Source organism: Macadamia integrifolia, chromosome 11 (assembly GCF_013358625.1).
Source record: "Macadamia integrifolia cultivar HAES 741 chromosome 11, SCU_Mint_v3, whole genome shotgun sequence".
In the NCBI taxonomy this organism is placed as follows: Eukaryota; Viridiplantae; Streptophyta; class Magnoliopsida; order Proteales; family Proteaceae; genus Macadamia; species Macadamia integrifolia.
Genome location: NC_056567.1, coordinates 32750773 through 32767116, shown reverse-complemented (window position 1 = coordinate 32767116; position 16344 = coordinate 32750773). Strand labels below are relative to the sequence as shown.

Sequence of the window (16344 nt, the reverse complement as noted above, 5' to 3'; positions counted from 1 at the left end):
TGCTAACAGAGTTGTAAACAGTTACAACTCTGTTTAATATTATTAATATTTAAATAAATAAATAATAAAAATCCCAATATAAGCGGACTCCTCCTTTCATTCCGCTTAGAAATCTTAATCCTCTATTTTTCTCTCTCCTTGCTTCTTCTTCACGGTTGTTCCTTATTTTTTCTTCCTTTTTCACCGCTCTCCAGTCTAGTTGAAGTTTTGTTTACCAATTTCAGTGAAGATTTGCATCCATGGTAAATTCTCATAGGTTAATAATATCTACCCAATAAGTAATAATAAAATCTTAGATATTCAACAGCTTTGTTTACTTTATAAATTCAAATTTGTCTTTTACCATGCATGCAAACTTTACTGTCCAAATCTCTTCTTTAATGATTAATATGTAAACATGGTATTTGGATATGTGTGACCAAGTCTTTTATATGCACAGTGCCTGAAAATAGTTATGTTGATTTTTTTCTTATTTCATTATATTTTGAGAGAGAAAGAGAGATGATGATGATGATAGTGGTTGTAGAAAGAAGGAACAACGTTGAAGGAAAAGCAAGGAGAGAGAGAGAGAGAGAGAGAGAGAGAGAGAGAGTGAGTGAGAGAAAGAATTGAGATTTCCCAACAAAATCGAATGAGGAGTCCGCTTATATTGGTTTTTTATTTATTTATTTATTTATTTATATAAAAAAATATTAGACAAGTTAAGTAACCACATCCATCATCTCTCCACCCTAAAAATTAGGAATCAGTTACAATATAAAAAACTAATTGATGGTCTAGATTAATCTAAACTTAAATGAACGGTTAATATGAAAAGAAAGTGAAAATAAGATTGCAATACGTACGTCCTGCTACCACTCGCCCCTTACATATGAAGGATTTTGGATTTTAGAAATTTTTTTTTTTTCCTCTCGTTTCCTTGATCGCAGGAGTGGGTGTGGTTAGAGTTGGTTGCCAAGGAGCTGCTAGAGGAGTGGGTGTGGCTAGAGTTGGTTGCCAAGGTGCTGCTAGAGGGGACATCAGGGGGGGGGGGGTGGTGGGTTTGTGGCTATTGTTTTTGAAAAGTAGTTATGATTAACATGCCACCAAGGACGACATATGTAGGGAACCAGTCAAGCATGTGGAAGTGGAGGAGAAAGTTTCCGGCAAAGACCACTGATTTGGTGAGGGCAGGGTTGGGGGTAAGGGAGGTAAATATTGAGTCAGTGGGTTGAGTGGCAGGAGGAAGGAGGGAGGAGGGAAGAGGAAATGTGATGTTGCGCTGGTGGATTGCAATGGCAAGAGGGGAGTGGATTTAATGGCAAGAGGGAGAGGGAGGGGGAGGGAGATGTTGCGCTGGTGGATTGCAGCAACGAGAGGAGAGAGAGAGAGGGTACAAGGATGCACTATGTATTTCGTATAGTACTATATTATTTATTTTTATACCATTTACATTTGACATATTACATGTATTGCCGTTTTTCATCCAACGTATATATTGCAACTTTATTATTTGATAGACAATAGATGTTAGCATGCCTTATTCCTAGGTAATTTGCTTAGCATATGCTCATTCTCAACCTCTCCCCTTTTTGGGTACCCTTTTTATTTTAATTTTTTTTTGTTTTTGGGTGTGGTGTGCGTGTGGGTGTGGGTGGTGGTGATAGTATTGTTGTATATAAGGTTGGTGGGAAAAACAAAATCAAACTCATATAAGACATCTTTTTTTTTTTCAATGCAGATAAAATCCCATCATTTTACATGTAATAGGAAAGGACTGAGAATGTTGTCGGGGTGCTCAGCTTGTGTCACTCTTTCTCTTTCTCCCTCCCATTTGGAAACAATCCCTCATCGATTGAGCTGCTACTTTGGGAAAACTAGTGGCATGCCCAACCCTCACTCATAATAATACAATGAAAAATGTTAGGCACACTAATAGGGTGCATAACAAGTGTCACTCTCTCTCCATCCCTTATGAAAATGACCCCATGTCCCTCTCATCCCAATCCCTCCATTGGTTGAGCCGCTAAGTTTAGAAAAACCAATGGCTAATCAACCTTTGTTCATTGGTTGAACTGTTGAACCCCCTCATTGGAGTGGGTTTCTTGAAAGGTAGCTTGGCCTGCGCCAATGCAAAAGCTAATGAGAGCATGTGCAAAATAATCAATAGGAACAAAATTTTCGCCTTTCAAGAGGGACGGGATGATCATTTCACCCCTCATGTCTAAGTGCAGGGCTATGCTATCTTTCATGCTTATTTTTCCTATAATTATAATTTTCCCTTATAAATTACTTTCACATTATTTTTGATTTGTTATCTATTTATTAAAGGCAATAAAAATGTTATAATTTTTAAGTTCACCATTTTGGTGACAACAAACTCACCCTTATCTATTTCACCAAAAACAAACAAAACTCACACTTATCTATTCTTACCAAAAAAAAAAAAAAAAAACTCACCCTTATCTATTTACCAAAAGAAAATCTGCACCCTTATTCCCTTATAAATAAATAGGCATCGGATAAAGACAACTGGTGATACAAATCTAACAAGTAAAAAAGATGTATTTCTTAACAAATGAGAGGGGCTAAAGTACGCATGTGGATTCAAGCCTCTGTTTGTTTCCATCAGTTTCCTGCCGTAATCAGTTCTTTTGCTTCGCACAAGAAAACACACAACCTTGTGCGCTATCGATCATTAAAAAGGTTTTTCTCTGTAATCAATCTGTTTGTGATTAATCATGAGGAAGAGGGAAAGAGAGAACCCATGCGGGGTTTGTGGGCATTATCACAAGTACGAAGAAGGGGAAGTTTGTGGGATTTGTGGTCATCGGATCCCTGCTTCATCAGAGAAAGTGGGATTTCAATCCAGTGCTTTCCCCTCGGAGATTTTGCCGGAGTTTCTCTACTTGGGTAGCTACGATAACGCATCTCGAGCAGAGCTTCTCAAGACTCAAGGGATCTCTCGTGTGCTCAATGTGAGTTTTTCTTTTCTGGGTTTTTAACTATTCGTATTTTTGATTTATTTGTTCGTAGTTTATCAGTCTGCCACTGAACCGTTCGTTGGCGGAATGGTTTCTGATCTGAAATCCCTAAAATGTAAAAGAAAATTGTATGAATATACGGTACAAATTTCATGGGGATTTTATCGAATTGAATTCGAAGTCTGAGTGTAGCTCTAACTTTCGCCCCAAATTTTTGTGCAAACTATCTTCAGTTGTTTTCTTATTATTCAATGATAAGTGGGTTAGTTGAAGTGATATAAATATGGTGTTCGGATTGTTCCGAGGACCAGCACTCTCGGGCAGTCACCAGTTATGGATCCGGTTAATGAATGGATATTAGGATTTTTTAAAGTCAAAACTTAAGATCTTGTTTACCTGAAATAGAACATTCAGACAATAGAAAAAGGAAAGAATTTCAAATTCTGTGTTGATCCCCACCCAAGGGCCCTCAGTGGTTACACATCCTCTCTGTTTCATAGCTGCTATACTACTAATGCAACTGTTTTTGGACAAAGAACGAAAACCAGTGCCAAAGGTACATACTCTGTTAAATTCTTCTTACTGTTCGCCCTATAGCTCTAGGTTCCAAATGGCTATCCATAAAAAATATGAAAGCACCAACTTTTTTATTTTGTTTTGGTCTAGCAAGTACCTTAAGAGTGTTTATGCTTAGCTGCTTTAGGGCTAATGGGCTATAAATGTTGGAAGTTATGACTGCAGACGAACAAAATATTTTCTGTGCTGTCAGCGGACCTGTAGAAACTGAACCATTAATTTAAAAAAAATAAAAATAAATAATAATAATAATAATGAATAAACTTTTATTGAAAAGAAGGGAGGAAAGAGTCTACAAGTATCAATGAACCTTCATAACCATATTAATTATATTGTATTGTATTCCCTGCGTACATTAATGTTTTTAATGTCCTGAAGTGGTAAGTTCATTAGCTTTCAAGTTGCTTGATCTAGTGCCGTGGTGGAATGAGAAATTTTGGGAGCACAAATCAAGGGCCACTGACTGAATTGATCCTCCATCCAATAGCTTTAAACTAAAACTGAATTTTCTTCAACTTCTTGGTTGGACACTAATATAGGAAATGCTCAACCCAGATAGAAGGTCATACAGTTCTGTTGTAATCGAGTCTGTTTCACCAATGGGTTGAATACAAAAGGTCAAGCTCTAAATTGTTGAACTCTCCTAAACCCAAAAGTTTGAAACAGCCAAGTGGAGGTGCCATGAAACAAGTGTCTATGAGGCTATCAACATTCCTCTTTCTTAAGAAGACCACATGGTGAGGAAATCCGAGGTTAAATAGTGTTTTTCTTGACCACAAATCTTCCAGAACCTTAATTTCATCTTCTTCATAACCTAATATATAACACACACTGAGTAAATTGGGTCTAACATATGAATAGCCTTTGATGTGAAAGCAATAAGAGATTCTATGAGCCAACACTTCATCACTCCGTGCTCGAGCATCATATGTTTAGATTTGCTTGTGTACCCCGGACCTCCAGGTTACTAGGAGAATATTTGTTGAACCATTTAGGAAAAGGGCTTCACATTATTCTTTGACTTTCCATGCTGAGTATGCCTTCTTATGAAGGTCTGCACATAATTTCCCAATTGATGAGGTGATATCTCCTCTCCAACAGAAAGTCTCTTTTCAAAATTTCCTACTTTTTAGATGCTTCAGTCGGAGAGTGTAGATAATTACCAAAAGAAGAAGAAAAAAAAGTAGGAGAGTGTTGATTGCTTTATAGTAAACTATGAGGTTAGCCGTGGTTGCTATGATCAACGTAAGTATACTTCCCACTGGAATGTTATTCCTTTTCCATTTCGTTAACCTCTTATTGAGCTGATCTAAAACTAGGTCCCAGTAACTCCTAAAGATCTTGGATACCTTACTCACTGCAGTTAATGCTCAAATTTTAAACGTTTTGTTTAGTTTCTGATTTTATGCGTGCACCTTTAATGCATTCCAGTTCCATTGTTTATCCCTCTCCTTAAGTGAATCACTGAAATTTTGTTGAAACTCACAATACAATGTAGACTATAACAGCAACAACATCAATAACTGAAGTTTTTTACTGTTTCTTGGTAATTGCTAATTGCTAATCGTGGCATGCTTTCTATAATTGGAGCTGACTCTCAAATCTTGTTTCTTGTATGAACTCTTATCCGTTTCAACCATTTTAAAAAAAATTTACATCCTGATTCAGGACTATTATTTCATCTCTGTTAGTGCATAGGGCATATCCACCTTCTTTGGTGAAGCTGGTTGTACGTTATTGATTCTCTAGTTTTTTGTTTAATTCTGTTATGGAAAACAAAAGATCATCATTTATTCTTATATTTATGGTTATGTGAATATGCAGACTGTACCTGCTTGTCAAAATCTATACAAGAACTCCTTCACTTACCACTGCCTTCCTGATGGAAAAAATTTACCATTTGATGATGCAATTCAATTTTTAGGTATGTTCCCTTCGATGATTTCTGATATGGAGTGATGATTTTCTCACATGGTGTGAGAATCTATGAGTATAATATGAGTCATTTTGTGGATTTTTTATTTATTTTTGGTTATATTATATAATTTTTTTAATTATTTTCAATGCATATTATTGAGGATTTTGTAATTGATGAGTTGCAAGCTACTGACTTCCTCTTCCATGTATATGTAGTTGATTGAAATGAATTGCATTGTATTCAAAATAATTGAGAATGGTATGTTTAATTAGTTGTATGACCTGAGTTGCCAATAGTCTGACAAATGTGGATCTTTAGGAGATAGTTTCCCTATTTCAAGTTTCCTTGTTAAGTTCGTTTCCTAGTTGAGAGTTAATTTCTATTTTATATGAATCATTATTTTTTATATATATGTTTTAACCTCACTGCTACAGATAGATTGAATGAATTAAAGAATTGGTTTGAATTGCCGCGCTGTGGCATGGGCCTGCTGGCCATCGTGTTCGTCTCTCATTTTCCTCCTTCCTCCTTCCTAGTTCTTTCCCTATCCTGTTAGTTTCTCTCCCAACTTCCTCCCTTCCCCAGTCCCCTTCCTTCTTTCACCTTTTCCTGTTTCCTCATTTAACCTTCCTTATTTCCTGTTAGCTTTCTTGCTGGTCTACCTGTTCTAGGCAATAGTTGCAGTCCAACAAAGCTGAATCATTCTCTCTCCTATCATCTCCTTAACATCAAATTTGGGAGGCTGAAATCAGTACCTTAGGGCGACCCCATACTAACACATTTGGGCCCTAGAGCTTTCTGGACTTGAGATTTGCAGAACCGACTTTGAATCTGGTTCTGAACTTACCATCAGTCCCTGATTTCAGATCTAACCCTTCGATTATTAGTTGATTTTTGAGGTTGATTCTTGCTGGTTCTAGTAGGGTTGGGGATTGCGTAACATATTCTAGAATCTTGTGGGGTTTGGACTCAAGATGTGAGAATCCAATTGAATATTTTGCGTCTGGTTAAGTCCGTGCGCATTGTTGGAAAATCGAGGAAGAAGAAGAGTTGGTAACAACATATTATTTGTCACCATAATTTCTCTTTTGCCCCAAATATACCTCATCTTTATCTGTAAATGCCAAGATTGCCCTCATTGTTTAAAAACAAATCCCTTTTATATCCTTTCCCTCTTTGTCTACCTTAGTAGCCATTTAAAATTCTGGTTAATTACAGAACTGCCATTTAGTCTCATTGTTTCAGTTGTTTAACACTTGGGTGGGCCCATAAGTGATCCAAGCTAGTTTCTACGATCTTATTTCTTACGTATCTCACCCACCACTTGCTGTTTTGATTTCAAGTTTTACAGCTAGCTTTCTATCAACATTCTCTCTTGAAATCTTTTGATATTAATCTGCTGTTTCATCCATGTTTGAGATCTAGGTTCCCTGCCCTGTTTTCTGGTTTCATTGTATTTATTCCATTGCAGCATCTTAAACCCTATTGTTTTAATATTTTCTGGCTTTGGATTAATTACCAGGGCCGGGCGATTTTGCTCATAAAGTTTCATCACCATTCGACATTTCTTTGAGCAGTTACAGCTCCATTGGTGGAGTAGGTTACCACTGTTTGTGTTTGATTGAGAGGTTGAAGACAACCTAGGTTTGTTATTTACAGTTAAGGGATTCTTCTTTCGGATTTACCAAACAGCCCTTATGTTAAATTTAATTCTGTTTTAATCCTAAGACCCTTCTAATTACCATCATTCCTTTTCCTTCAAATTTAATTATCGTTCAATCCTAGCTTATGTGTCTTTTACCCAAACAGGTCCTGAGCTTATCAGTAAATTCCGAAACTTCGCTACCCACATATTGAGTTTTTATTGTTCAGGGTGGGCCCGTAGTGACCCAAATTTAGGGTTTGGAACTTGGGGTTGCAATAGAATGGAATTCAGATTTTGACTATCCATTTACATCTCTATCTGTGTTGCTGGAACTAACCATGAAGGGGAATTTTAGTATGAATTAGTTTTCCCCTTGACTCCTCGTAGGGATTTTAGACACCAAATGGTAGGGTGGTGGGCTTGTACCATGACCGTTGTTGAGTTTGATGCAGTCAAATTATCTTGTTTTCCATTATTGCTTTGGAGCCTTCTGATCTATCACCAGCTACTACTATTGTGATTTCCAGTACCGTCTTTATTGAGTTTCACCAATATTGGCCGTCAGTGTTGATCTTTCTTTGGATGGCTTTTGACCCACTTTTGATTTATTGAATTTATTAGTTCTATGTAGCTGGTGACATTCAATTCAGCTATTACCTTAAAAACAGCTTGAACTTGGTGTTGCATTATGGGGCCTTGAGAGGGTGTTTTATTCATCTACCACATCCACATTAATTATCAAGAAACCTTTTAGACGTCACGTCTAGCACCTTGTGGAGAGTGAATTAAGGTGCTAATACCTTTTATATATATATATATATATATAATTTATGTATGAACTGGTCAATCCTTCTCATTTTGCTTTTGCGGACCTGCTTCCCAATTGATAATGTCTTGTTTCTGGATAGTATATTACAGAGTCTTGCTTTAATCACCTGGTTGATAGTGCACTTAAGGATCTTTTTCAACCTATCTTTGCATTTGTGCCACTTATGGTACTTGTCTAGTTTTTTCATTAACTTGGAATTGTTGCTCATGAATATTTGCATTAAAATAATGGTTGCTGAAATATAGTGATAGAGATTCTTGATGGCAAAATTTGATCTGGTCCTGGCTTGAATAGGTTGTTCTGTTGGCATTCTGCCCCTACCGCCTGCCAAGATACCAGTAAAAAGTTTCGCCATGATAAGGCATCCAAGTTGCCTAGGTGACTGTTTGAGATTTTAATAAGTAACCGCAAGCGTACGGATCAGTGTAGCTACGGGTCGAACACAGGGAGAGCAGCCACTTTATTTTTTTGCTTCTTTTAATAATGCGAAAGTGAATCGTTTAATGGTTGTGATCTAATTCTAATTACCGTCCTAAACATATGTATGTAAAATAACGTCCTAACCATTATTCATCTAAGAATTTAAACACGCAAGCCACGCAATTAAAATTAAATAAATAAATAGCTGAAAATAAACACCCCAGGCAATTAAAAAGCAATGAAGAAAAAAAAATGCTGAAATAAAAATAAAGTAAAAAAAAAGGGGATAAAGCTAGAGAGAGACTCACAAGTAGGTTTCTCTACTTAGCTCGAGGGATGCATCATAATATGAGCTTTCCTACTTGACCAGAGAGCATAGTTGTCACGGCGACAAGGCGAATCGAGGCGGTGGAGGGTTGTCTAAGCGCTTAGGCGAGAAGGCGAACAAGTGTTATTTTTTATTTTTCCTATTTTCTAACATTATTTAGTAAGTTATATATACCGTGTATCATAAAAAATCAAGATTAAGCCACATCAAGTCATTAAAATCAACATTTAGCCACATCAAATCATAAAAAATTAACATTAAGTCATATTAAGTTATAAAAAATCAACATTTAGAGAAATGCTCTTATTCTATAATAAGTTTGACTGGTCAAATGATTTTATTTTTACATGAGATTTTTTGTATTAGTTATAACATAAAACCAACTTTCTAACAAGTCTAAGATTACTTAAATCTGAGTTGCAATGACAAAGTTATGCTTCAGTCAAACTTATTTTTAAGTGTGCGAATATTGTTAAAATCGCCTGAATGAAAATAATTTTATGAATATCAAAACAAAATATTATTTTACCGGACTTTTGGTTTTTAGCAATGTTTTAACATGATAGAATTTATAAAATTTTCATAATTGAGAAAAATTGAAAATCGTCCCTATAACCAAAATCCAGTTTTTGTTCTTGGACTTGGGGGTTGACTTTTTATCCTTTTGGAATTTGATTTTTAAACTATTTTTATTGGATTCAAATAGGGGGTATTTGCTTCTTTATGAATAATATCTTAAGTAAATGAATCATTTACTTGAATGATATTTGGCATAAATAAGTGCCGAAACACAAGGCGACATGCAGTGCAACAAGGCGGCTGTCGCCTAGGCCCTAGGCAAACCGCTTGGACGCCTAGTCGTCGCCTTGACAACTATGCCAGAGAGTCACTCTTACAAGGGTTACTCTACTTGGCTTTAGGGAAAGGGAGAATTAAAATAAAAACAATAAAATGATGGTTCTATGGCTAGGAGGGGCAAAGCCAACGCATACACTAGTCATGAACTTTGGGGGAAAGGGATAGCAATAACGTAACGACTGAAATTAAAATCCTAAATTAAGAAAGAAAGGGTAGTCAGAAGAGGGAATGAGAGGGGGGAGAGAAGACTACTGAAGGAGCCTACTTGAACTTCATCCCTTGAACTGAAAACTTGATCGATTTGAGATACTACCAGTACTAAAAACCAGATCTGGAATAAACCAAATATGAAATTTCTAGTACTAGAGAAAACAAATCTGAAGAAAAAAATTGAACTTGAAAGACATGCTTCATAGCTTGTTCTTGTCACCTAGAACTAAGCCTAGAACTAGAACTTGAAAATTACAACTTCAATTGTTTAAAAAATAAAAATAAAAGACTGAATCAAAAACAAAAGTGCTTGCATTAATTGAATAAAAAGAATTTATAAAACTGTTTAAAGCATAAACCTAGAACTAGAGCTAGAGAAAGAGATAGAGCAACTAAGGAAAAACCCTAGAAGAAGAATGAAGTGCCTCCTCCCCTTGTGTTAATTCTATTATATAGAGAATGGGGGAGGGAAGCTAACGATTTTAGCTTCTAAAAAAAAAGATTTTTTTTTTATCTTGTTGATGAAGTGGAGGAGAGAGAAGAGAGAAAACGTGTGGAGAGAGATCTCCCACGATTTTTCTTGCCTTTTTCTTCCTATTTTTTCTCCCTTTTTCTATTTTTCTCTCTTCTTGCACAAGAAACCCCCTTTGGCCGATTTTTCTTGCTTGGATTTGGAAAATATTATATTTTAATGGGAAATTCCCATCCATGCCCTTGTATTTTCTTTTCTTTTTTCTTCTTTCCTATTTTTTCTCTTTATTTTCTCTCTCTCTTCTTCAAACTTGCGTACAACTATCTTGGCCGACCTCCTTTAAGTGATGAGTAGGAGAGAGAAAATCTTCTAAAAAAAATCTCAACAAAATGGCAGCTAAGAGGTTCGAACTTGAGACCTCCTAATAAGCAAGGAATTTTGCACACAACTCACTAACTACGCTAGGTAGTTGTTGTTACCAAAAACGGATCTTCAATCACTTAAGGATGTGGTCCATCGATCCTTGTTGGCATTTGGAATATTTCTTATACCCTTGGGACAATTGCAGATGGGCTGGTTTTGCATCTCGGTTTGGTTTTGATCCATTATTCTTTTTCTGGCCTGAAAAGAATAATCACTTGTACGGTTGACCAAACGAATGTGTACTTGCAATTGAACATGTTCATCTTGCTTAGAATTTCGTCTTCTTCGCAACCATGAAACGAAATAGGACCTCTTTATGTGTAAAATTGGAGATATAGCGCCCGATAGTCCTAACGGCCTTGAAATTATAAAACCTGCAAAAAGAGAGTAAAACCCAAGGTAGCTCCATTCTAAATGTGTAAAATGCTTGTTTTACTACATTAGATTTCACACATAAATGTGCTCATCAGTGACCAATGCGGTCGCCTTTTGTGAATCGAATAAGGCAGCCCACCACTTTGTCTTAGATTTACCGCTTGGACGCCAAGGCACTGCCTTGACAACTATGATGTAGGTTAATTTTTAAATTAAATTTTTTTTTATTTTTTATAAAAGAGTTAGCTATCAATAATGTTAGTGCGAGTTGGAGTTCAAAGTCTATTTCAGAGTTTATGTATGATTAGGGGTTAGTTTGAGTTATTTATATGCTACCATGTAATCCCATTGTTGGACAATATTGATGGTTGAATAAAGTTTTGAGTTTGGTTTACCATGATTAGGGGTTAGTTTGAGCTGCGCTTGTTCTCTCTTCTCTCATTTCCTGTACTCAGTTCTGATCTCAGTTCCTTTTCTCATCTTCTGTAGTGGAGTTTAACCCTAAAACCAGATCTGGACCACTCCTACTGCCAGATCAGTTGCAGCAAGAGATATTATTTAATATTTGAGTTTTGGGATATGTTTTTGACTGCTTCTTAGAGGATTGGGAGTGAAGATCTATCCAAATATTGAGAGAGTTCTCTCTTTGGAATCAGACTTGGGTTTCCGCCCTTGCTGGCCATTTGTGAGGTTGAAGAAGACAGCAAGTCTTCATATTCACAAAACAATCCTCACTTATTAGTATTACATAAAAGTCCTTACGTCTTAAATTTATTTCTGTTTGTAATCTTTCTCATTGATGTCTCATATCTCCCACTTCCCTTTGAGCTTATTTACTCATATGTCCTAATGTGTTTTTCTCTCCCGAAAGAGGCCTTAATTGTGATGTGAATTTGCAGAATTGCCCCTCCACAGTTAAAGTGAGTTATTTATTATTCCTATAGGCCCATAGAGACCTTTATCAGGGTTTTGGAACCGTAGGTTGTATTACATTCATATACTAAAGTATTTTCATTCAAAACAATACTTACACCTCTAAATGAAACCATTTACTGTTTATAGAAATAGGTTCACATTCAATGTTTTCATGCTGATAAATACATTTTTTTTTTTTAATCATTTATCTCCATTGCTTGTTTCTTATTTATCTTGTATGCAATCATATCCAATTAGAGTATATAACCTGTGGTTTTATTTTCTTTGCTTTTAAGTAGTTGGTGACCTGTGGTGTGCAAAAATCCCATGCTGACCAGGAGGTCTCGAGTTCGAACCCCCTGGCTGTTACCTACTTCCCTCCCTAACTATCAAAAAGAAAAAAAGAAAAAAAAGGAAGGTAGTTGTCAACATTCCAATCATATCTATGGCTCCCTTTTAAAGCCCTACCTACTATCTTTTTCTAGACACCTCATCAGAATCTCCTATATGTAGCTTTTTTCTTGTTGTCCATGCTCTGTTGTCATACTGAAGTCATCCTTTGTGTATGATCCATCCCTTTTATTTTCACAGCAGATGCGTTCTTTGCCTCAATTGATACAAAGTGACACTTGGATCAAATGTTTAGCATTATGCATGCATTTATGTCCTCCATTCTAATCCTGCAGAACCAGGCTTAGCTCTGGTTTGCTTATGTGCGCAATTTCAAATAGATTGAGCTTATAAAGTTTGCTCCTTGTGCAGAGCAATGTGAAAAGGACAAGGCCCGTGTTCTAGTGCACTGCATGTCAGGAAAAAATAGGTTATTACTCAGGAGTTGCTTGTTGGAAGATTGAAGATATGGTTTTTGAGCTCTTGAATAATTAGTCCTTATTTGGCTGAACTATTGTTATTTTGTCTGCATAACAGGTCACCAGCTGTCGTAATAGCATACCTGATGAAGTGCAAAGGATGGAGACTTGCACAAAGCTATCAATGGGTGAAAGAGCGGAGGCCATCCGTGGAATTAACTTCAGGTTCGTATATTAACTCTTCCGATGATAAAAACAGTTTGTTTAAGGGTGAAGCAAATTGAGGCATCATGCCACTGAACCAACTTTAATATGTGATATTTTGGAAGATTCGGATGAGTATGGCTCTATCTTAGAGACGAGCATGCACCTGGACTTGTCTTGCTTCCACAATTGTTAGTTGGACTGCCTTAACTCTTTTGGTATGTTGGCTAATATTAATTTGACAGGTGGGCTTCCAATGAGTCAACCAAAGCAGTGTTTATTATTTACTTCAAGAAAACCCCTCTTTTTTTTTTTTGTGAGTAATCAATTTTATCAATAAAAGGAAATGGTCTGCAGTGTATGAAGTATCTCTTAGTTTTTTTTCTTAGTTGTGCTTTAGTAGTAGCTTTGTAATGTTCTTTTTTGTTACACTTTAGGATTGGTCAGGTCCAACTTTTTTAGTATAACAGTTTTCATATGTCTAATGTAGTACTATTTGGTCCCAAAATTTAGCTGTTTTTGCTTGTGCTCGAGGGGAAAGCAGGCTAACTCTATGTAAGGCCTTGTTTTTGTTTACTTTTAGTAGTTCCAAGGATGGAGAATAAAATTTGCTAGTTCTTTCCTACTTATGTACCAAGTTTTGAGCCAAATCTGACTCTACCAAGTTTCAAGATAAGGCAAAGAAGAAAGGTGATAAAACACAAATTTTTGGGCAATTCTGGATCGTAAAACTAAAAGGGAAAATGTGCAGCACAAGGTGATTCATATGATTGAATTAGGAGCCAAAATTTGACATCCAACGAATTCATGCTGTTCTCTACCCTCCACAGTTTTAATTTGACAAGTTGGCACCCCACGTGGCGTGCCGAAGTCGCACTCTCCATCCACTTTTCTGGACTTGCTTCAATTTAATCCACTTTGTAACCGTTTCCCTTTCTTTTTCTTCAGCTGGAAAGTTGATCGATGGGATGGGTGTGAGGTCGAATATTACATAGACCACCCCATGTCAGTCACATGGCAATGAATTTTAACTTGGTGACTGGCTAAACAATGGCAGAATTGGTGTCAATTAGGTATTCCCATTTCAAAGATAACCCCTATTGACTAAAGTGTAGTGGACATTAAATGAGATTAAAACCTAGCAATCAACCTCCTCTCCAGTTTTCCTCTTATAGTTTAGATTCTCTTCTCAGGTAGTATGGTCCACTAATCCATTGATGTCCTTATTTTGGCTCCACCCAAGTCTGCAACTTGGCTGATTTTCATTGGGCCTTTTATACAGAATTTGAGCTAAATAGAAAATTTAGAGAACACCTGGTTCATGATAAGCTTCAATGTGTGGAATCAAGACTGGTGTTCTAGAAGTTATAGTTCTGTCACTTCCCTTGCATTCTGCATTTTATTTCATTTCATCATTTTTTGTCATGTTGAAAATTTATTTGGTTCATTGGTTTTGGTATCATTCGAAAACAATTACCATTCGAGAGAGTCCAATATATGTGATGGATGTATTCGGAACAAGTTATGGCCAATTTATGGATGGGCTACTATCTGGCAGAGGAAATTGTATTTTGAGTTATTTAAATTTCCTAATATTAAATCTTATTAGATTTGGATTTTATTTGGTTAGGAATTATTTTTAGTTTGCAATAAGGAGATTGATTGTCTTTAGTTGGAAAGTTGGTTTTCTTCTGGGAAAATTGATCTAATATTTCAAAAAGTTTACTTTGGGAGGAGGGTCGCAGTGCATGTTGGTTTTATTTCTCATTTGGTTTGACTTTGACAGTGTTTGGGAGGTTTCAATTTGGAAGATAATTGTTGTAGAAGAGTATGAAGTTTGAATATGTTTTGTTTGCTTTAGATTTTGAGAACCTTTGTGAAGTGTTGATAAAGATAGAATAACTTTGTGAAATGTATGCCTTGATTGTGATTTAAGGTAAGTTTCTTCATTATGTACTAGTTGCAAACTATGATAAATGATTGAACTTTCTAGTGTCCTCTAAGAAAAGGATTTGAGGACTTTTGCTTTTAGTAGTAATGTGGCCTGAGAGTCTCTAAATGGTGGAAACATGACTCACCTCAAATGTGTGGGATTTGTAATAGTTTTCTTAAAGAAAATTCTCATTTTGCAACCAAAATTTCTATATAGGGTAAATATTATTAAATTGGAAATTCTCGATTCTAGTTGGGATTAAGATTTGTTGTTGTTGTTGTTGTTGTAACATTCTCGATTCAACTATTTTGTAAAAGAATGAACTGCACTGGAATAATTGGGAGGGAAGTAAACTTTCAATGTTTTCCCTTAAATATGGAGATGATATAAAAACTAATCTTTTGACACTTTATTGGGAATTCATGTTTGTGGTTCAAGGGTATTTTATTCCTATTTTTTATTTTTGAGTTCAAGATTAGGGGTGGCTACTAATCAGGTTTAGCGTTTAGGAATGGTCAACCTTTGGCTTAATGCAGTGCACAGTTAGCTCTGGATTGTCTTCCATTTCCCTTCCCGAAATAATGGGATGATTGATGGTTCAGATATATGGGTTTCTGTTGCCTACAATCTCCTTATTCTGATTTTTCTGTTTTGAATTGTAGCTGTCCACCAGCAGTTGCAGGAGTATGAGCAGCAGATCTATGGACCGATCGTAAGCAATCCAGCAGCGGTCTTCCCATTTCCAGAGACACAGCCTTTTGTCTTCAATTTCCCTAAAGCTAATGATCCAGTTGGATTCCCTGTTTTCAATATGCCTGCTGCAACCTCTCTTTTTGACCGTCCTGCTTTGAACATTCCTCCTCATGAGTTTACTTTTGGAGCTGGTCGGACTGAGAAGAAGATGCTTGATGTTTGTCTCACCCCTCCAAACGGGAGTGATACATTTATGGATGGCTCGTGATTTCAAATGGAGTTTCTGCATCAGTGAATTTTAGTCTGAAGTCAGAACCCTGATGGAACAAGTTTATATCCGGATTTTTGGGTATGAAGTGCAGAAAAAAAAAAAAAAAAAAAGGCTCCTTATGCTGGCAGAATTGAATCCTCCGCACACTGAGCATGGTCCTTTGGAGTCAAATGTTCTGAAAGGGTGGTATCTCATTCACTAATTCCTTTATTTATATGAGATGACACTGAACGGGTTTTCGTGGGTTTTGAACTTTGGTAGTTTCTATAGAGAAGAGATTGCATGAAAAGCATTTTTTATAGTTTTGTATATAAACCATGAGTGAAGCGTGTCCTTCTACCACCATCAGCATTAGAACTGCAGGAACTTCTCATCTGGTGTTTTGGTTGTCTTCATGTGTGTGTGCTTTCTATAATTTCTGCAGCTTAGTTTAATAATGTAAATATTCTTTCTAAATCAGTTCTGCCTTTCACATCATTTCTAACAAAACAGATTATTGAGT

The 16344-nt window shown here is 36.3% G+C and overlaps 1 protein-coding gene across 1 annotated transcript; it reads left to right on the top strand.

Annotated features, from left to right (window-relative positions):
• The first annotated feature begins 2539 nt into the window (after positions 1-2539).
• LOC122093515 (protein-tyrosine-phosphatase IBR5-like) lies at positions 2540-16301 on the top strand. The gene is made up of 5 exons (XM_042663861.1): positions 2540-2957; positions 5364-5463; positions 12695-12752; positions 12860-12966; positions 15541-16301. The coding sequence occupies exons 1-5, from the start codon at positions 2721-2723 to the stop codon at positions 15837-15839; spliced, it is 801 nt and encodes a 266-aa protein (XP_042519795.1). The 5' UTR covers positions 2540-2720; the 3' UTR covers positions 15840-16301.
• Positions 16302-16344: the final 43 nt, after the last annotated feature.

Excerpts from the sequence above, each read along its gene's own strand:
- LOC122093515 (XM_042663861.1), top strand. The coding sequence starts at position 2,721 with ATGAGGAAGAGGGAAAGAGAGAACCCATGCGGGGTTTGTGGGCATTAT. Across the intron at positions 2,958-5,363 it reads GGATCTCTCGTGTGCTCAAT|ACTGTACCTGCTTGTCAAAA; the intron begins GTGAGTTTTTCT and ends GTGAATATGCAG. Across the intron at positions 5,464-12,694 it reads TGATGCAATTCAATTTTTAG|AGCAATGTGAAAAGGACAAG; the intron begins GTATGTTCCCTT and ends CTCCTTGTGCAG.